Source organism: Eulemur rufifrons, chromosome 30, assembly GCF_041146395.1.
Source record: "Eulemur rufifrons isolate Redbay chromosome 30, OSU_ERuf_1, whole genome shotgun sequence".
Classification (NCBI taxonomy): domain Eukaryota; kingdom Metazoa; phylum Chordata; class Mammalia; order Primates; family Lemuridae; genus Eulemur; species Eulemur rufifrons.
The window spans coordinates 102,778,516-102,796,275 of record NC_091012.1 but is presented as its reverse complement, the minus strand read 5'-3'; the positions used below and the strand labels follow the sequence as shown (position 1 = coordinate 102,796,275).

General features: G+C 43.6%; 1 protein-coding gene across 1 annotated transcript in view; it reads left to right on the top strand.

Moving 5' to 3' along the window:
• Positions 1–15,086, top strand: part of DGKK (diacylglycerol kinase kappa) — a 107,011-nt gene extending 91,925 nt beyond the window's left edge. Inside the window, exons 18-28 of the mRNA XM_069464036.1 lie at positions 1,116–1,223; positions 3,312–3,408; positions 3,686–3,793; positions 4,736–4,849; positions 5,194–5,328; positions 6,469–6,629; positions 7,233–7,374; positions 8,344–8,430; positions 11,547–11,657; positions 13,963–14,090; positions 15,014–15,086. Of these exons, the coding sequence (XP_069320137.1) occupies positions 1,116–1,223; positions 3,312–3,408; positions 3,686–3,793; positions 4,736–4,849; positions 5,194–5,328; positions 6,469–6,629; positions 7,233–7,374; positions 8,344–8,430; positions 11,547–11,657; positions 13,963–14,090; positions 15,014–15,086 (1,264 nt within the window). The remainder of the gene's footprint in view (positions 1–1,115; positions 1,224–3,311; positions 3,409–3,685; positions 3,794–4,735; positions 4,850–5,193; positions 5,329–6,468; positions 6,630–7,232; positions 7,375–8,343; positions 8,431–11,546; positions 11,658–13,962; positions 14,091–15,013) is intronic.
• The last annotated feature ends 2,674 nt before the right edge of the window (positions 15,087–17,760 follow it).

Genomic DNA, 17,760 nt, shown 5'->3' with positions numbered 1-17,760 from the left:
TTCTAGAATATTCCCAGTGGCCAAGTTCTGCCACATTCACTCATTTTGAGTTCCATTAAGAAGATCAGTTTGGACATCAGTTAGAGAAATTCCAATTTCTGGACTGTGGTTGAGAGAGGCAAATCTCAAGAGATCAAGGAAGGTTCAGTTTAGAAATAAAAAGTAATCTCTGACTAAATAGCTAAACTGTATATATTTGCAGTTTCTCAAATGAAGGACACAGCTAGCAATTATTTATGTTTTCTTAACTAATTTATTTAGGAAAATAATTCTTATTCCTATCTCCAACCCTCAACTCCCCTCCACTTTACCATTGGCTTAAGGTTATATGTGAGGTTTCATGGATCTACCCAATAAATTTTGATCAATAGTGTGCTGGCAAGTATTTAAAAACCAGGTCTCTGGGGGAAAAAATCCCCTGATTTATTTCTGGTGTAAATCCTCCCGCCATGGCCTATTTCAAGCTACTAATATAATGCCCTTAAATGTGAAGTTGAAAGAGATGTGCATAATCAGTTTACATGAGCTAGCATGAACTGGCTCTAGCACACTGCTGGTTTTGATGTTGACACCCTAGATGGATGTGGGAGACTTGAAAAACGGCTTGACTTTTTTGTTGTGTACATATCTGCCATCTTTTTTTAGTCTTCCCCCCCCCTCAAATGTGTAGTCACTTTGCCCTTTGATGTCAGACATCACTGAGAGCAGTAGTGCAGACTTAAGTCTCATGACACATTTGTATCTGGGATACCCAAAAGTTCTTTATGGGAATAAGCCAATGACTCTACTTCTCTTTATTACATGTAGAAAAAATGCAGGCCACTCATATACGAGGCCTCCAAAGATGACTAAGATTATGAATGTTGCTTCCTTACTATGAGTCCTAATCCCACTGAAGCTTCCCAACTGGCTGGTGCTCTGTCTTACAGTTAACAAGCTAGTTGTTAACACAGTAGGACACCTACATGTGCTTCTCAAGAACATTATGGTTTGTGCCCAATGTGGAGGAGGCCTGCCCTCGGTGATTTTCCATCATGCGGATTCATCTGCATGCCCAATGATAGAGGCACTTCTTTCCTGCACCAATGTTTGTCCTTTCCTTTGGCTAATTTCAGACGCTTCAAAGAAAAATGTGTCATGAACAACTACTTTGGAATTGGACTGGATGCTAAAATTTCTCTGGATTTCAACACCAGAAGAAATGAACACCCAGGACAATACAAGTAAGGAAAAGAAATTCCCCTCCCTACATGCAAACACACAATGACAATACACATGTATTCCTACATTCCCTCTCAGACAAGCAACAGAAAGAAAAAGATGCTTTGGAAGTGAAATGCATTCATGCCAAGACTAGCCTACTGGGACAGCTTGCCCCAAATGTTGGGCTGGTCTGTGATGACTGCACTGGCATCCTGGGCTGCCTTCACAGTTTAGATCTGTGCCTTTTTGTGTAAACACAGCTACCTGTGTTACTATTACAGATTACATTGACTCCATTCAGCAAATCGCCCATCTTTGTTCTGTCTGTGAGAGCGTAACCAAATCTTAGGAGTGGCTTCAGGTCTGTTTTTGCTTGGCAAGGCTGCAGAGCATCAAAGATCCCCCTGTTGGTTCCTAGTGTTCCTAACCTGGTTCCCCTGGACTCATTCATTTTACCCCATCCAGTGTTGGCCTGCTTGACTCCTTCTGGTACTTTTGTACTACAGACATGACCCAAGGCAGCCTCAGAGTTCTTGTGGTAAATTGGAACTACAAGTAAAAAGATGTATGCCACCCCCACCCTACCCCTGCCACTGCCACTAGAACTTCTTCTCAGAGCAGGCCTGGGCTGAGGAACAGGTACTTTATCAGATATGTGATTTGCAAAAATTTTCTCCCAGTCTGTTGCTTGTCTTTTCATCTTCTTAGTGGTATCTTTTGAAGTACAAAAGTTGAATTTTGATGAGGTCTGATTGATCAATTTTTTTTCTTTATGGACCACAGTTTTGGTGCCAGATCTAAGAAATATTTGCCTAACTTAAGGTCTTAACAATTTGCTACTAAGTTTTCTTCTAAAATTTTTATTGTGTTAGCATTTACATTTAATTCTATGATCTACTTTGAGTTAATTTTTATGTATGGTGTGAGGTAAGGATCTAAGTTTATCTTTTTTACATGTGGATATTGAATTATCCAAGCACCATTTTTTACAAATGCTATCCTTTCCCCAGTGAATTGTGTTGGTACCTTTGTTGAAAATCAATTTACCACAAATGTAAGGGTTTATTTCTGGACTCTCAGTTCCATTCCATTGATTTATGTGTCTATCCTATGCAAGTACCACACTCTCTTGATAACTGTACCTTTATAGTAATTTTTGAAATTGGGAGATGAAAGTCCTCCAACTTTATTCTTTGTTTAGAATTGTTTTAATTGTTCTAGATGTTTTGTATTTCCATATAATTAAACCCCTGTTTTTATAGATGAGGAAACTAAGGTGCCCAGAGAACTTATGGTTTTAAACAGAGTCTAAATAATTTTGTGCTAGACTTCTTACATTTCAAAAATTATTCCCTGTGGTAGCTCATTTCTGTGGCTCTACTTTACAAGTTCATAGTAAACTATATCCAGCCTTCCTAGTGATTGTATACTCCCCACCTGTATTTGTCAGAGATCCTACAGTCAGCAGGACCCTGTCCTTCCCACCTCCACCCCAAGTCTCCTAATATCCTTACCTATCTCATATTTTTCTCCACTGGCTCTTCCTCTAAAATCTCCCTACTAAGTTTAGTTCTGTTCTATGGTACTGAATTAAGCATTTAATATACAAGTCTGATGTTTGGAAAAGCCCTCCAATTTGCCAGAAAAGTTGCTGCTTCAAAAAATAATTAGTCTAAGCATCACATGTTTCAAATGAAATTGATTCCAAGCAGCTAAAATCTTGTGCTCCTGGAGTGACACTGCCAGGGTAGCTGGTTTGTATCTGCCAGCTATGCTCACAGCTTTTTATGAGCATTGCTTTCTGATTATGGCATGTTTCTTCCAAGTCTGGACCAATATCAGTAGCAAGGAGAAGTGGAAAATTTATCTATTGATAGGATGCTGAGGCTTCAGTTGGGTCCAGGAACCCATTTCTGTAAGTATTTTCATGGGAATACCAGTTACACTATCCTAGCAGCCCCTCTTGTGTCCTCTTGAAACCATTCAGCATGACCCCTCTCCATATAAGAAGGCACTTGAAAAAAAGATGGTTTCCCTTCCTGTCTTCCCCATCCATTTATCTTTATATTATTCACCCTCAGACTATCTCTACCCTTATCTCCCCATAGTAGCCGCCTTAAGAACAAGATGTGGTATGGCCTTCTGGGAAGCAAGGAACTTCTGCAGCGCTCTTACAGGAAACTGGAAGAACGCGTGCACCTGGAGGTTAGTGGAAAAGGGGGTGGCCTTTCCTAGGCACGGAGAAAGGGAATTTCATGGCCTTGGGAATCAACTTTCACCTATGTCCTTGGTTCTTCCTGAGCTTTAACTCTGTAATCCTCACTCACAACTCACAGGAGGAAGGCATGGAGATAGATTTCCCTTTTAGGCATAAGAAAATGATAGGATGAAGAGAAGATAGAGCCCCTTCCCCATCTTTGTAAATGTCCCTTTATGTTGGCACATGAAGATCTAGCCAATGAGAGCTACTCTTTTCTTTCAGTGTGATGGAGAAGCCATCTCCTTGCCAAACTTGCAAGGCATTGTAGTGCTCAACATTACCAGCTATGCCGGAGGTGTCAACTTCTGGGGAAGCAACACAGCGACCACAGTGAGTGTGGAACAAATAACAGGGAGGAAGAAAGGCATGATCCTACTGAGGTCTCTCAGAAAGGAGTGTTGGGTTGTCTAGAAGGGGAAGTGGACAACTGGGGAAGAGGATATGGGCTGGAAACCTTTATTAGCAGCAGCCAAATGATCAGTTTTTTAGGCAACTACTATCCCAGAGCACAAAAATCAACCAAAAACTTCAAAATTAGGTCAACTCTTAGGTGTTACCTAGGCTTCGAATTTTCGACTCCTTAGGCCTGACAGATCCTTTAAAGGCTACCTAGGCCATGGTTTTTTATCCAAGGAATCTGTTAATAAAATCTTCTGGGAGTTTACCTCCCCCCAACCCCCCTAATCCCTGGAGAATATTACTACCATGTGAGCACCATAGTGTTGATCAGTCAGTGCCAATTTGATGGCGAGTACATGTGGAGCCTATGCTTCCGTTCTTGTGATACCTCACTTCAGATAATGGGCTCATTGTAGAGGGGAAGGGTATGCCTCTAATAATCCTTGCTTGGGTGAGGCAAAGACATAAAATTTAACCCTCATAATATCCTGAAACAAAAACAAAAATAAAAGACAAAAAAATAAAATAAAATGAAAAAAAAAAATCCTCTGGGAGACTGACCCATGACCTCTGAGTTCATCCAAGAAGGCCATGAGGCCAATAAAACTGGCCTTGAGGATTTATGATGCTGGATTGGACAAGGAGGGAACTGGCTAAGAGTTGTGATCTCCAAAGGGGCTAAGAGTTGTCATCTCAGTATCCTTTTCCAGATTGTCTTCCTGACCTTATCTTTTCCCCCTTTAATAGTGCAGTTTTTCTACTCTTCTTGAGCTACAAAAATTCTTGCTAAGAGTCTTCAAAGTATACCTGTTTGTTATAGACAAAGTATGGTTTCTCAAGGGTGGGAAATGTGACACAATTCCTTCTCCTTAGGAATATGAGGCTCCTGCAATAGATGATGGGAAACTGGAGGTAGTGGCAATCTTTGGTTCTGTGCAGATGGCAATGTCCCGAATCATCAACCTGCATCATCATCGCATCGCCCAGGTAGGCAGGGGCTGTGTTGGCATGAGGAAGGTGCTGACTTTTTTGGTTGCAGCCCAGGATGTGGAGTAGTCCCAAGAATTAACTGGCTATAAGAGTGCCGGGGTAGAGGGAGCAGGTTATCTGGTGGGCAGCAAGGTGTTGGCTGAAGTTAGAGACAGAGGTGGCAGGGACTGATGGAGTAAAAAGCCCATAGGAAACAGGTGTTTCTCCCTGGGATAATCTGATTCACATCCTTGCCAGTGCTACTTCAGATACACATTCAGGCTGTAACTGTGAGATTATCAGATTTGTCTATAGCAGTTGCGTCATTTTTCTCTCCCATTCTCCCTCATCTTCTCTGGCAGTGCCGTGAGGTAATGATAACCATTGATGGTGAAGAAGGTATCCCAGTGCAAGTGGATGGGGAAGCCTGGGTTCAGAAGCCAGGTCTTATCAAGATTAGATACAAGAATGCTGCCCAGATGCTGACAAGAGATCGGGTAAGAGGGGAAAGGTTCATCTTGGGCTCATACACTGCCTCGTCTATAGCTGTCACTTGAGTACTGAAAACTCCTGGTCAAGCAGAATTCCTCAAAGGGAGGTCTGCATGCCCCTTGCATCAGAGTCACCTGAGGTGCTGGTTATAAATGCACATTCCTGGGGGTGAGTAGTTCCCAGGAATCTGCATTTGTAAACAAGTGCCTCAAGACATTCTAATTTATGCTGACATTTGCAAACCACTGTCCAAGAGAGTGAGACAAGGAGCTTCCTCCCCTGGTTTTGGATAAGGTCACCTTCTTCTCCCACTGCACAGAGAGCCAAAGGCCTCTGTGGTTTGGGAAAAATCTGCTCCTTCAACAACGGATTCTGCATTGAATATGTTCTTTAGATTCCTGTAAGGTTTCTTAAAATGTTGCATTCATAAATGTCATCCATTTCAGCCAAACCTTCTAAAGCTTAGAAAAGAGCCATTATTGATCAGATGTTTAGTGCTTAGAGGCTATCTTGCACTCTGATCTGTGAACAGTCCAAAGAAACAGCAATAGAGGGGTGAGGAAGTCCACTTATAAACTGCCTACTTTGTGCTAGGCACGTCACATTTCTCTCCTGTAGGTCCTCCCAACAGTCCTATAAGATGGACATACTTATCTCCATTTTACAGATGAGGAAAATGAGGACCAGGGAGGTTAAAGAATTTGCTAATAGTCACACAACTAGTAAATGACAGAAGCATGATTCAAAATTAAATTAGATACGTTCTGGCTTTAAACTACATCACAACATATTGCCTAGATTTGGCAAAGGAGGGAACATGAAAGGTGCTCCACTATTTTATCAGTCATGATGCCCTCATAAAGGAGTTTCTGGAAGGCAGGCATCTGACTGATCCAAGCATGGTATCCCAAGACCCAGCATATTGACAACAACAAAATCTAAAAGTGCCTAGTCCAAAAGAGACATTGAATAAAATGATGGATAGATGTATAGGTGTATAGATTGGTGTATGGGGGAATGGAGACCCTCTTTCCCCTTTACCCACTCTACCTACACATTGACAAACATCAGACTCATAGACAGATCTGTCACATGCCCTCTTAAATACAGCAATCATTAGGATCTGCCACTGTATTCATTTCCAGGACTTTGAAAACTCAATGAAAATGTGGGAATGCAAGCATACTGAAATTCAAGCTGCCCCTCAACCCCAGCTGGACTCCCAGGAATCCCAAGATAGCCTCTCTGATGAAGAGTATGCCCAGATGCAGCACTTAGCTCGGCTTGCAGAAAATCTCATCAGCAGGTAAGTTGAGTGGACTACATACAGGGCTGGGAATCCTAAGGAAGGATACAGAGACGAAGCCAACTTGTGTCTACTGGCTACTGGGGAGCCTGGCCTCAGAAAGGAGTTGTGTCTAGAGCTCTGAAGATTTACTGGGACCCTGACAATCCTGGAAGGAAAAATTCTTTGTGCTCAGCAATAAGCCAACTTGCACATCTCCCATTAGGCCCAGAGATGAATTTGGATCTCCTCCTGCTGCCCCTGATCCAACAGGACTAAGAATGTTTATCCTTGCCCTTAAATATCAGGAGGGCCTTGGAGTTCCTAGAGTCTGCTGCCCTCCTCTATTCTAGCCTCCTGCCCTCCCCAAGTTCCCAGTATCTAAATTCTAGTGAGACAAGGATGGATGGATGGATGGATAAAGGTAAATACCTAGAGAAGAGTAAAAACGCTTTACAGCATAGGTGGCTACCTAAAGAAGAGCAGAAACAACAGAAGGGAGTAAAGAGTCCAAGTCAGGAATCCAGGGCTTTCATTTCAGTCCTTATCCCAACCCTCACCAGCACCCCAGGCCAGAAGTCCTTCAGAATTCTGATTCATCTATCTGTCCTTTATTTATTACAGACTTAATGACCTGAGCAAGGTCCACCAGCATGTGTCTGTCCTCATGGATTCTGTGAATGCCAGTGCTAACATCCTGAATGATGTATTTTATGACCAAGACAGTGGCAATGAGGCAGGTGCAACTTCCTGTACTCCCATTGAGGTAAAGGGGGAAGGGGAAGATGAATGAAAGTAGTCAAACCACATAGGAAAGGTGATGGAAGGGAAGGAAGGGGAGCCAGAGGCTAGATAGAGAAACTGGGCAAAGGATATGGCAGGAAACTGATGGATAGAGTAGACAGGAAGGCAGGCATCCCTTGACTTGTTACAGGTCTAAGTGGCTACTGGAGGAAATACCACAGCAGATATTATCAACTTGAGAGCTAGCCCTCTTCTTGGTAGCCATCCACCACACCAGCCTCAGGGGGAGAAATGGACAATGAATAGAAAGAAACTTGGCCTTGGATCTTCCTCATCCCAGGTGGATCCCTGTATAACCTGATAAAGTGACATCTGTCATTGGAACCAGAGCACCTGGGTGTCTTGGTTTCCCTCTTGAAAGAAGGGTCCTGATCAGGAAGGACACTTAATATTAAATGTGCCATCCCATGACTTTATCCACTGCCAGAAGATTTAAGTGATGCTTTTCAAAAGTAACTTTAGTGCTAGGAGAAAGATACAATAGGGTCGGGGCCTGATCTTAGCTGGAAGAGGCCTGGAGCTCCAAGAAGAGAGATGATAGGGCCTAGCTCCCTCCACCTGTCATGGGAAAGGTGGTTTTAGCCTAGGGACAACAAGTAACCTCAAATTTACTCTGTGGTTCGCATATTTCCTATTTTCTCATACCTACTGCAACCAATAAATGATGCCAAAAGCCAAGTTGTGCTGTGCCACTTCATAGGACACACCAATACAACTGTACCAGTAGTTGACAGCTGGCATCAGTTCTGATTGGTTGGTTCCCAAGCTGTACTAGTTGTGCTATATTTTGAATATTACTTTTTCACCTATAGCCACATCCTACTAGCTTGCTCCTACCTTCCCACGGAGAAGCCAGCTGCATGCTTACTAACCAACAACTCCTCTGTCTTTGTCCTTTCCCTTCCTTTCTTTTCCTTTCTTCTCCTCTCAGACTATAAGCAGAAATGATGCAGTAGATGTTACATTTAGTCTTAAAGGGCTCTACGATGACACCAAAGCTTTCCTGGATGAAAACTTGGTGAGTGCAGGGGGTTGGAGCATGGGAGGGCAAAATATCCCATGTGAAGATGGTCACAGTCTGTGCTTGGTTCTAGAGCACTGGAGACATGTGGGAGCATTTTGCCCAGGTACTTGTCTGACAGTCCCTACCGTGTCACCCGGGATTATTGTTGATTGTATCATTTCATGGGTTATGCTAATCCACAGGGACTACCATACCCTTGAAAGAAAGTCTCAACCTCTCCTTTGGCAAATGTCTCCTGGGTCCAAACCAGGCCAATCAAAAGTAGGGTATCCTCATCATACCTAATACAGCTGCAGGAGAAAAGAGTGAGCTCTTTTAAACTACTCTGTATCTCCCAAGTTTCTACATACCTCTTTCACCATGTGAGAAGGTGGTATGCAATACTGGGAAAATTTGGGGAACTCTGGGTTCAAATCCCAAATCTGCCACTTACTAGCTTTATTAGTTTCCTAAGGCTGCCATAACAAAGTACCAAGAACTGGTGACTCAAAACAACAGAAATTTATTGTCTCACTGTTCTGGAAGATAGAAATCCAAAATCAAGGTGTCAGCAGGGCCATGCTCCCTCTGAAACCTGTAAAAGAATCCTTCCTTATCTCTTCCTAGCTTCTGGGGATTCCTTGGCTTGTAAATGCATCACTACAATCCTCTATCTTTACATGATGTTCTCCCTGTGTCTCTGTCTTCACATGGCCATCTTCTTATAAGGACACCAGTCATATTGGATTGGGGCCTACCCTATCCAGTATGACCTCAACTTAACAACTAATTATATCTGCAATGACCCTATTTCCAAATAAGGTCACATTCAGAGGTACTGGGTATTAGGTCTTCAACATATATATTTTTAGGGGGGACATAATTCAACCCATAACACTAGCTATATGAAGGAACTTCACCTCTCTGGGTCTTAGTTTCCATATCTACAAAATAGGAATTATAATACCTATCTCTCCAGTTTGTTGTGAGGATTAAACAAACTATGAAATGCCTATCAGTGCCTAGCACATAGTAGCAGCTTGATAGATGGTAGCTTTTATTAGTGCTAGGGAGGATGGACTGAGGCTCCATTTGGGGGCTACAAAACTAGTTGCCTGTTTCCCAGGATGTAAAGCCCACAGGCACACTTGGTGAGTGAGCTCTGATGAGGTGACTAATCATGATCAGTCTGCTTTGGGGCTGGCTGCTTAGGCCCTGAGGCAGGTGCTGTGCTTGCCTCTCATCTAATTAAGGCTTATTTGAAGAGGGGCTTCTGAGTTGATATTGCAAGAAGAGCATCCATTTCCTCCTTTCATTTGCACATTTAATTGGCACACTGCACAGGAGGCAGAGTGGCTAAGGCAATCAGGCCAGGCTGTCCCAGCATCTGAGCCCCAAGCTAAAGTCTTTCAGCTTTAGACAACAGCAACAGAAGTACCTTCTATATATAGGTAGAGTTCAATGGCCTTGCAGCGGGAAGTATGAGAGTTTGGTCTCTTATTGCCACTCAGGCTTTCTTGAGGCCTGTGGCCTGAAAATTGGTTTGTGCCAGTCAACAACCCAACTTGAGCACATACCACACTTGAGAAGGCTCCTACCCCATAGGACCCAGTGAGGACCCCCCCCCCAACATATACACACATCCCGATGAGGCCAGGAGGCAGACAGCAGCTAAGAATGACCATGTATCCCCAGAAAGGCTGTCACAGAGGTGGGATGGAAATAATGCTTGTTTCATTCGGTTGTTATTCTTCCTCTTGAAGAAGGAGAGCAGTAAGATGCTCAGTGTTAGCAAAGGGATGTAGATTTATGATGAAGTGAATTCTACTCAGTAATTCCCACTTCCCTTATTTGGCACACACATGTCCCGTGCATCTGGGACACTCTGTGTTGTCCTAAATCATTAGTTATAAAGAAAAGAGATTTGTCAGCACTGATACTTGCTTCTCCCTCAATATCCCATCTTGACTGACTATAACCTAACACCCCACCCCCTCCCATTCATCTGCCACCCATTTGTGACATCCAGCAAGGCTCAACCTATGGCTGGAACAGCAAGTGCCCATGCACAGTAAGAAGCCACATAAATGCCAGACTGAAAATAGAGCTTGTGCCAGTGGGGAGAGATGAGGCCAGGTTAGGTGGCCTCAGCATGCATCTGTTCTCTTAGCTCACTACTTACTGGAACATGAACTATCTCACTTGTGTTGCTGGTCTAGAATTTGGTTCTTCTGAGTTAGAGATGGTCCCGAAAGAATCCATTTTAAGTCTCCCATGGACTGTACAGAGTTCATCTGGTGGGTGCTAAGGGTTACTAGGGAACACTTAAGCTTTGTTTCCTGAACCTGTAACTGAAGCTGTCTGGAACTTGTTGCTTAATTACTAAGAGTGAGTAGCAAGGGACTAAAGCACAGCCTGGGGAGGCAAGACCCACTTTTTCAGGAAAGGAAAAGTTGATCCAGTCTCTCTCTAGCTCTCTCCTTGCTTCACAAAACAGCCTTTAAATTACAGTGTGTGTGTAATAAATATTCTCCCCAGAATCTGGCCTCTCCACACGTCCTTTCTGGGACAGTGTTGTATAGATGGCAGGCTATAGAATTAAACAGATCTGAGTTCTGTCTAGCTATGCGATCTTGAGCACTAAACTTCTTTGAGTCTGTTTGCTTACCTGTGCGATGAGAACAACAGTGCCTTGTAAGGTATTGTAAGGTTATTGGGAAGACTGTATGAAATTATGTATGCACAGTGCCTGGCATACATATGTGCTCAAAACTTGGTAGCTGTCATCTAGGGGTACACTGGGATGTCTCCAGGGATTTGAGGTCAAGAGTATGACCCTTGTCCTGGACCCTAAGCTGTAGGGGTAAAACTCAATGTTAACTGACAATAGTCAGAAGGCCTCTCTGCTTGCCAAACTGTGAGCATGCCCAGCACCAAGGAGAGCACCAGTATCTGGTTGTTTTCTGGATCTCCCTATTGAGAAAGAAAAGAGCTGGCTATGGGCCAAAGGAAATACAAGTTGGCACCCTGTGGTCTCTTGGTCACTAGCAAGGACTGGGAGTAGAGGAGAGGGCAAGAATCTACAAAGGTGCTAGGCATTGACACTCTTCTCTTTTTCCTGTCTGTACCAGCTAAGAAATGCGAAGGATGAAGCCACACTACAAACCACCCTGGATGCCATCAATAAGGAGTTTGAAAAGCTATCTGAGATCTACTGGATGAATCCAATCCTTGTTCCAGAGGTGTGTGAGCTGGGGATTGGGAAACAAATGGGAAGCAAGATTCTTTCTTAGTGCCTTACCTTCCAGTGTGGGCCAGGACACAGTGACTGATATAGAAGAGGGGTCCGATGGTGGCTTTCAGCTGCAGCTTAATGGAGTTTCCTCCCTCCCCCTATCTCCTCAACATAGGTTGACAGGACAAGACAGAAAACACACTGAAAAATTAGGTGACCATGGGAAAATTACTAGAAACAAGACCCACTCTGTAGCAAGAGATGATCAAGAAAGAATAAGCAAGATAGTTTTTTTTCTGTGTTGTTCTCTTGGCTGCAAATTCCCTCTCCCTGCTCAGTACCTGCTGCCAGGACTGAACTTTATCTGGTCATACCAGTATGGCCATACTAGTTGTTTACAGCCAACATCTGTTCTCAATGGTTGGTGCCCAGGCTATACTGGTGGTTAAATCTTTCAAATAGTACCTCTCCCTGCTGTTTCCTGTCTCTTCCCCTCTGGGAGGTTAGTAGGCTCATCTTAGTGCCTCCCCCTACCAACCAAGTATGTGGCTTAAAAGAAAATCAAGCACAGCAGTATGGCTACAATATAGCTGTAGGGATGCTGTCATTTCTTAACAACTCTGTTTTCCTAAAATTGAAAAATAGTTCCATTTCATAAATCAAATGACTCAAAGTGGTGTCCATCTATCACTAGGTAAATTACTCCCTTTATGGTCTGACAGGGGTTTTTTTTCTTGAAAATTCCCCAACCATAGAATCACTCATTTCAACCTGTTGGGATCTCTGGTCCCCCTACTCATCATACCTGTTTTCTAGCTTCACTCACCAGTTATATGCATGTGAGCAAGCCACACAGGTATATTTGGACTAGAGCAACAATCAGGCTACCCTTTCAGAGAAAAATCCACATACAAACTCAGGTCTTAAAGGATTGAACAACTTTCTCATGTGCCTTTGCTGATGACCCAAGCACTTTCCAAGGCCCTTTGCAGCTCTCTGGGGAAGGAAAATATAATGTTAGGCAGAAAAGGAAGCAAACTCTTTTTGCATCCCCTTCCATTATTGCCCAGTTCAGCTCTCTCACCAAGCTCCTGAGCTAGGCAAATGGCCTGGATGTTGAGACAGATGAGACAAACACAGTCCATGCCCTCAGGGCCCACTTGATATGTGAATCTGCCTGGCCTGGGCCATAATCTCTTTTCTGGGCTCCAGTATTTCCACAGAGATGAAGAAGTGAGGCTCTAAAGAAGGGCAGAGTGGATTGAAAGAAATCCAGGAAGATGTTGCTCATTCACTTGACACCAAACTTGCCACCTTAAGGCCACAGAAGAAGATTCAGATCCACTTTAGTGGGGAAAAGCAGAATGAGAGTTAATTATTCACTGAGCTTTTGAAGGCTTTGGCTGAGGGGAAAGTCCTGGGCCCTTTTTTGAGGTTGCTTCTAAACTGTAATTCTAAAGGCTAGTGTACATAGCCAGGAGCAGAACCAGAGGAAGAACAGGAAGAGGAAGAGGACAGGTTTATACTCTTCTAATGGAGGGGATCAGATATATAAATAATCATGAAAGGAAGATGATCCCAAAGCTTCTTGAAATGTGTTTGGCTGGATTTTCTGGTAACAAACAAAGTTCACCTCAAAATTAGGTTTTATTGAGTCCAGTAGTAAGTAAAATGAGCACACTTTGACAGGAGTAAGAAACCGGGAGGCCAAGCTGGAATTACAGAGCCTGCATGGTCCACACAGAAGAGTACCCACATCCCACATTTATAATTAAGAGCTATGTTTAGAGAAACTCTTTGCATTCCAGACAGGGAAGCAGGTGGCCTGGGAGGCAGGGCCTTCCCTTTAGGAAGGTACTGGGCCAAGGGGGTGAATAGGAGCTCACCAAACTACATGTCTGAAGGAAGAGATGCTTTTTTCTAACTCATGCAGAGCCATATGAGCTAGCAGTGACCCTAGCAATTTCACCTTTCTAATCCCTAGCCACATGACTTCAGGTGAAATATTTAACCTCTCTGAGATTCTGCTTCCTCATTTCTTATATATGTATGATAATAGCCACTTTGCAAGGTTGTCTTGAAGCTTATATGACATGAGCATTTCTTAATGCTAGCAAGGCACCTGGCCTGAGTAGGCTCTGGTAAAGATCAATTGCTTTCCTAGGGTATGTGACCAGTGACCACCTGGATAGAGAGCAGATCTGCCTGCTTTCTGCTGCCATCCTTGTTCACCACCTTGGCAGGCCTCTGGGAATTATTTCTGAATGTTAGGCAACTAATATTTTGACCTTCCTCTTACTGTGGTTTCCCAGGAAAAATCTTCAGACACTGACAGTAGAAGCCTCAGGTTGAAATTTAAGTTCCCCAAATTGGGGAAGAAGCAGCTAGAAGAGGAAGACAAGCCTAAATCAGGCCAAGGAGTCCAGGGTTTTATCGGTAAGTCTTCCCCACAGGCATAGGGGTCATGAAGACTTCCCCAGCAGCCTGGCTACTGCCTGGGGACCTGAAGCCCTCATTAGAAATGTTCACGGGCATGACGGTGGTAGAGGGGGAGGCCAGCCTTAGCTAATGCCAAGCTAGAAAGTGATATGGGCACTGATTGGGGAGAACCTGTGTGGTCTCCATGATGTATACAGCTGAAAAGAAAAATGCAAACAGTCATTTTTTTTTTTTTTGCTTGACCTATTCCTAAGGGTCAGAAAGAGGATCCATGACCTATCTAAACACTTTGTCCCTATCTGTTACAGTCAGTCCCCAGAAATGAAAAATTTCTATATGTTTCACTGTTTGAATTTTAGTTCCATCCTTTCCTGCCTCAGAATCTGTCCTAAGCATTGTATCAGTGGGATTCAAAAGAAGGTTCTTTTAGAGTTGCCAGTTGTGTGAATTCTGATGTCCATGGTGTCACCTAAACTTTGGGCCTAGACAACCTGGAGGCTTGAGAGATATAGCAATAGTGATCATGGGAAAAAAGGGACAGGGGGTAGCAATTTGTTTTTGAGGAACTAAGAATTTGCACAGATACCAGGAGAGAATCTCTTGGACCAAGCTGTATTTTCTCAGGTATGGTCTAACTGGTTTGATTCCCTAAGAGACCATAGTGTTTTGAGAGTGTTTCTGAAGATTCAGATGGAGTTGATAGCTGTTCCACAGATTATCAGGTTCTGTGAATTCATTCCATTTGTCTTTGGCTCATGTAGTGTCAGCTGGTTTTCTCTGATGATACCGAGATGGTTGGTACAATAGGAACAAACCAGTCTGTCTCCTAACAGACTCTTTGCACTCTTTGGGGGTTCACATATTTGAGCATCTGGCAATGTGCTAACTTCATTATTTCTCTACTTTCTTTTTCTCTGAAGGCAGTTTGTGGCACCGCAGAAATCGTGAAGATGAAGCAAAAGATGATCCTCCAACACCATCAAGATCTCAATTATAGCCCTTGAAAGCTTGGAAGGAGAACTCACAACATTTAGAATTCTACTAAAAAACTCTCAAAACCTCAATACAGGCTAGACTAAATCATTTCAGAACAAACATGAGCACCACCAAGACCCTCCAATTCTTTATACTAATACATTTTTCCTGGACTCAACTAGGTCTCCTTAGAGGTTTACATTTTCTCATTGGCCAAAGATTCTTGTTCCGAGTTGTCTTGTTCAGTTCTCCTTCTCTTTGCGCATCTTGAGCAACTACAGTATTTATTGGAATAAGCTATTCATGAATGGCCTGGGATCTACAAAGGATTCAAGGGAGTTCACCACTTCAGGGAGTTTGGAAATGGTTTTCTCTGAGTGGCAGAGCAACTGTTAATGCTAAGGAATGAAAGACTCAGGGAGATGAAGAGAGGGGGCAGGACACCCAGGCTTAGTTGTGTGTCTCCCCCAGTCCCTGCCAACTGCAACTTGCAACTTCAGATTTCTTCTGGTTGGCTCATTAAAATGAGAACTAGATCCTGGGGGCTTGTCCATTTGCCTGTTAAAAATGACCATGTGAAATCTTTTCTTATATACGTGGTAACCGCTCTCTAAAAACCCTTTGTGTTTTTCCATGTGTGCATGTATGTCTTTGCACATGTCCAGGTGGTGCTCTGGTGGCTGGGTGGGCCCATTGGTTGGAACTCACCCCTTCTGGCAACCATACAGGCCCCCTTCCTACTGCCTTGATGCTAGCCTGCATGCCTCCATGGAGTGTTTGCCTGCATTCTCGCTGGATTTTTAACTAAATGTTTTGCCGCTGTGCTGCAGTATAGATTATGTATAGAGACGAAGATGTGTATATATGTGTGTGTGGGTGTGGGTGTGGGTGTGTGTGTGTGTGTGTATATATATATATATATATATATATATATTTTCAAGAACTGAAAGTACAACTCGACCTCTAAGTGATCCTATAATTTATTGTGCTAACCCAGGAATCCGTCCCCACCCCCCATTACCCTACACACACATACACCTCTACCAACTGCCCTAGTTCTTGGTGGAGCTTCTAATCTTTTGGTGCATTTTCAGCGTCTTAGAGGAGGCTGGGATCTACTGACAGCCCAGCTGATTCTGACACCCCCTTAAAGTTCTGAGCCAGGCCACAAAAAGGGGAACAAAAACACCAATGCCCTAGAGAAGGGGGCTAAGCTGGCATGCTGCCTTTTTGCTCTATGTCCAAGACTCTACATCAGCAACTGCCCTGACCCATGCTGTTCCCTTCCCCCAGTAAAAAGACTATATGGAGCAACCAGGCCTTGAGCTCTGTGACTTAGATGCCTGAGCTAGGGACTGCCCAACAATCAAGTCACAGCCTAGGCCCTTCCCCACAAGCTCCATCTTGGCCTGCATCTTCTGGACAGGCTGTTGGGTCAGTCCCCAAATCAACTTCAAATCTCCCATCTGGCCCCATTCCCTTGAGTACAGGGGGCACTCAGAGTGACCAGAAAAAAAAAAAAAAAACCACAGGCCTGGAGAAATAGAGGCTGAAAGCTTCTGCTTCCCCATGGTTCTTCTTCCAAATTTCTCATGAAAACAAACTAGGCCTAAATTGCTCCAAATCCCAATTCAATTTGTTTTAATGCCTGCTCCCAGTCAGGTAAATTTAATCAAACCCTGGTGCCCAGAGAGGTTCTCTCTGGTTTGCCTTGTGTCCCCATCCCACCTTCAACTCATACCCTTGGGTCAGTGTCCCTTCCCACTTGTCAAGAGAAAACTGGCCTCTCCCCACTTCTGAAACAAACTTAGCGTGCTCAATTACCTGACTCCGTCCAATGGCTGGTTCATCAAGGTGCACAATCCAGACTTCAAGCACTGGTTCTCAAATCTGGAACTCCACCAGCCTAACCTACTTAAACCAGCCACCTGTGTTCCACCTCTGCAGGGGTGAGGAGAAAAATACTAACAAGGGGTTAGTCCCCAAGTGTCTGATTGCCATGCCAAACAAACAAAAAAGTCCTAGCTCTACAACTAGAGAAGAAAATCAATGGAAAAAGCTGACAGAATGCATTTAAAACTTATTTAAGCATTCAAATGTCTTAACTTATTGTATGCATTTGAGTGGGGAGTGTGATGTTGCTGTGTCTTTGGCTTTCTCTGCGTCATTCTTTCTTCCTAGGAAGGAGGTATTAGATCAAATCAGCAAGGTCACATTGCAGCCTGACTTGTCTCCTCCATGGTTGTACACATTAACGACTGCACAAACGCTCAACAGAGTTGGGAACCAAGTTGCATTTTCCTCAGAAGAGCCTTTTACACAAGGGAAAATTTCTAAATGAGCACATTTAAGGAAACAGAAGGAAGTCCTGGGAAAGGGTAGCTTTATCTTGTTAGTGACCAAGCAGGGCTGGGTCTTGTAATTATTTTTATCAGTGATAACACTAAACTGTAATAGGACTCCATCTCTTGTGCTTACTTTGCTGCAGTGCTATAGGTCTTTGCACACTGTAATGCTGTTGTTGCTCTGTTGTGCCATCTGGATCCCCTTCCACCCACCCCGTCCTCTAACCCTGAGTCAGAATGATACTGAATGAAACCACTAGGATTTGGGGCTAGAGTCAGCTCATGGCGTGGAGTTGATACATGGCAAGGCCGAGAAGATGTGACTTGCTAAATTGCTCAGTTGCCTCCTAA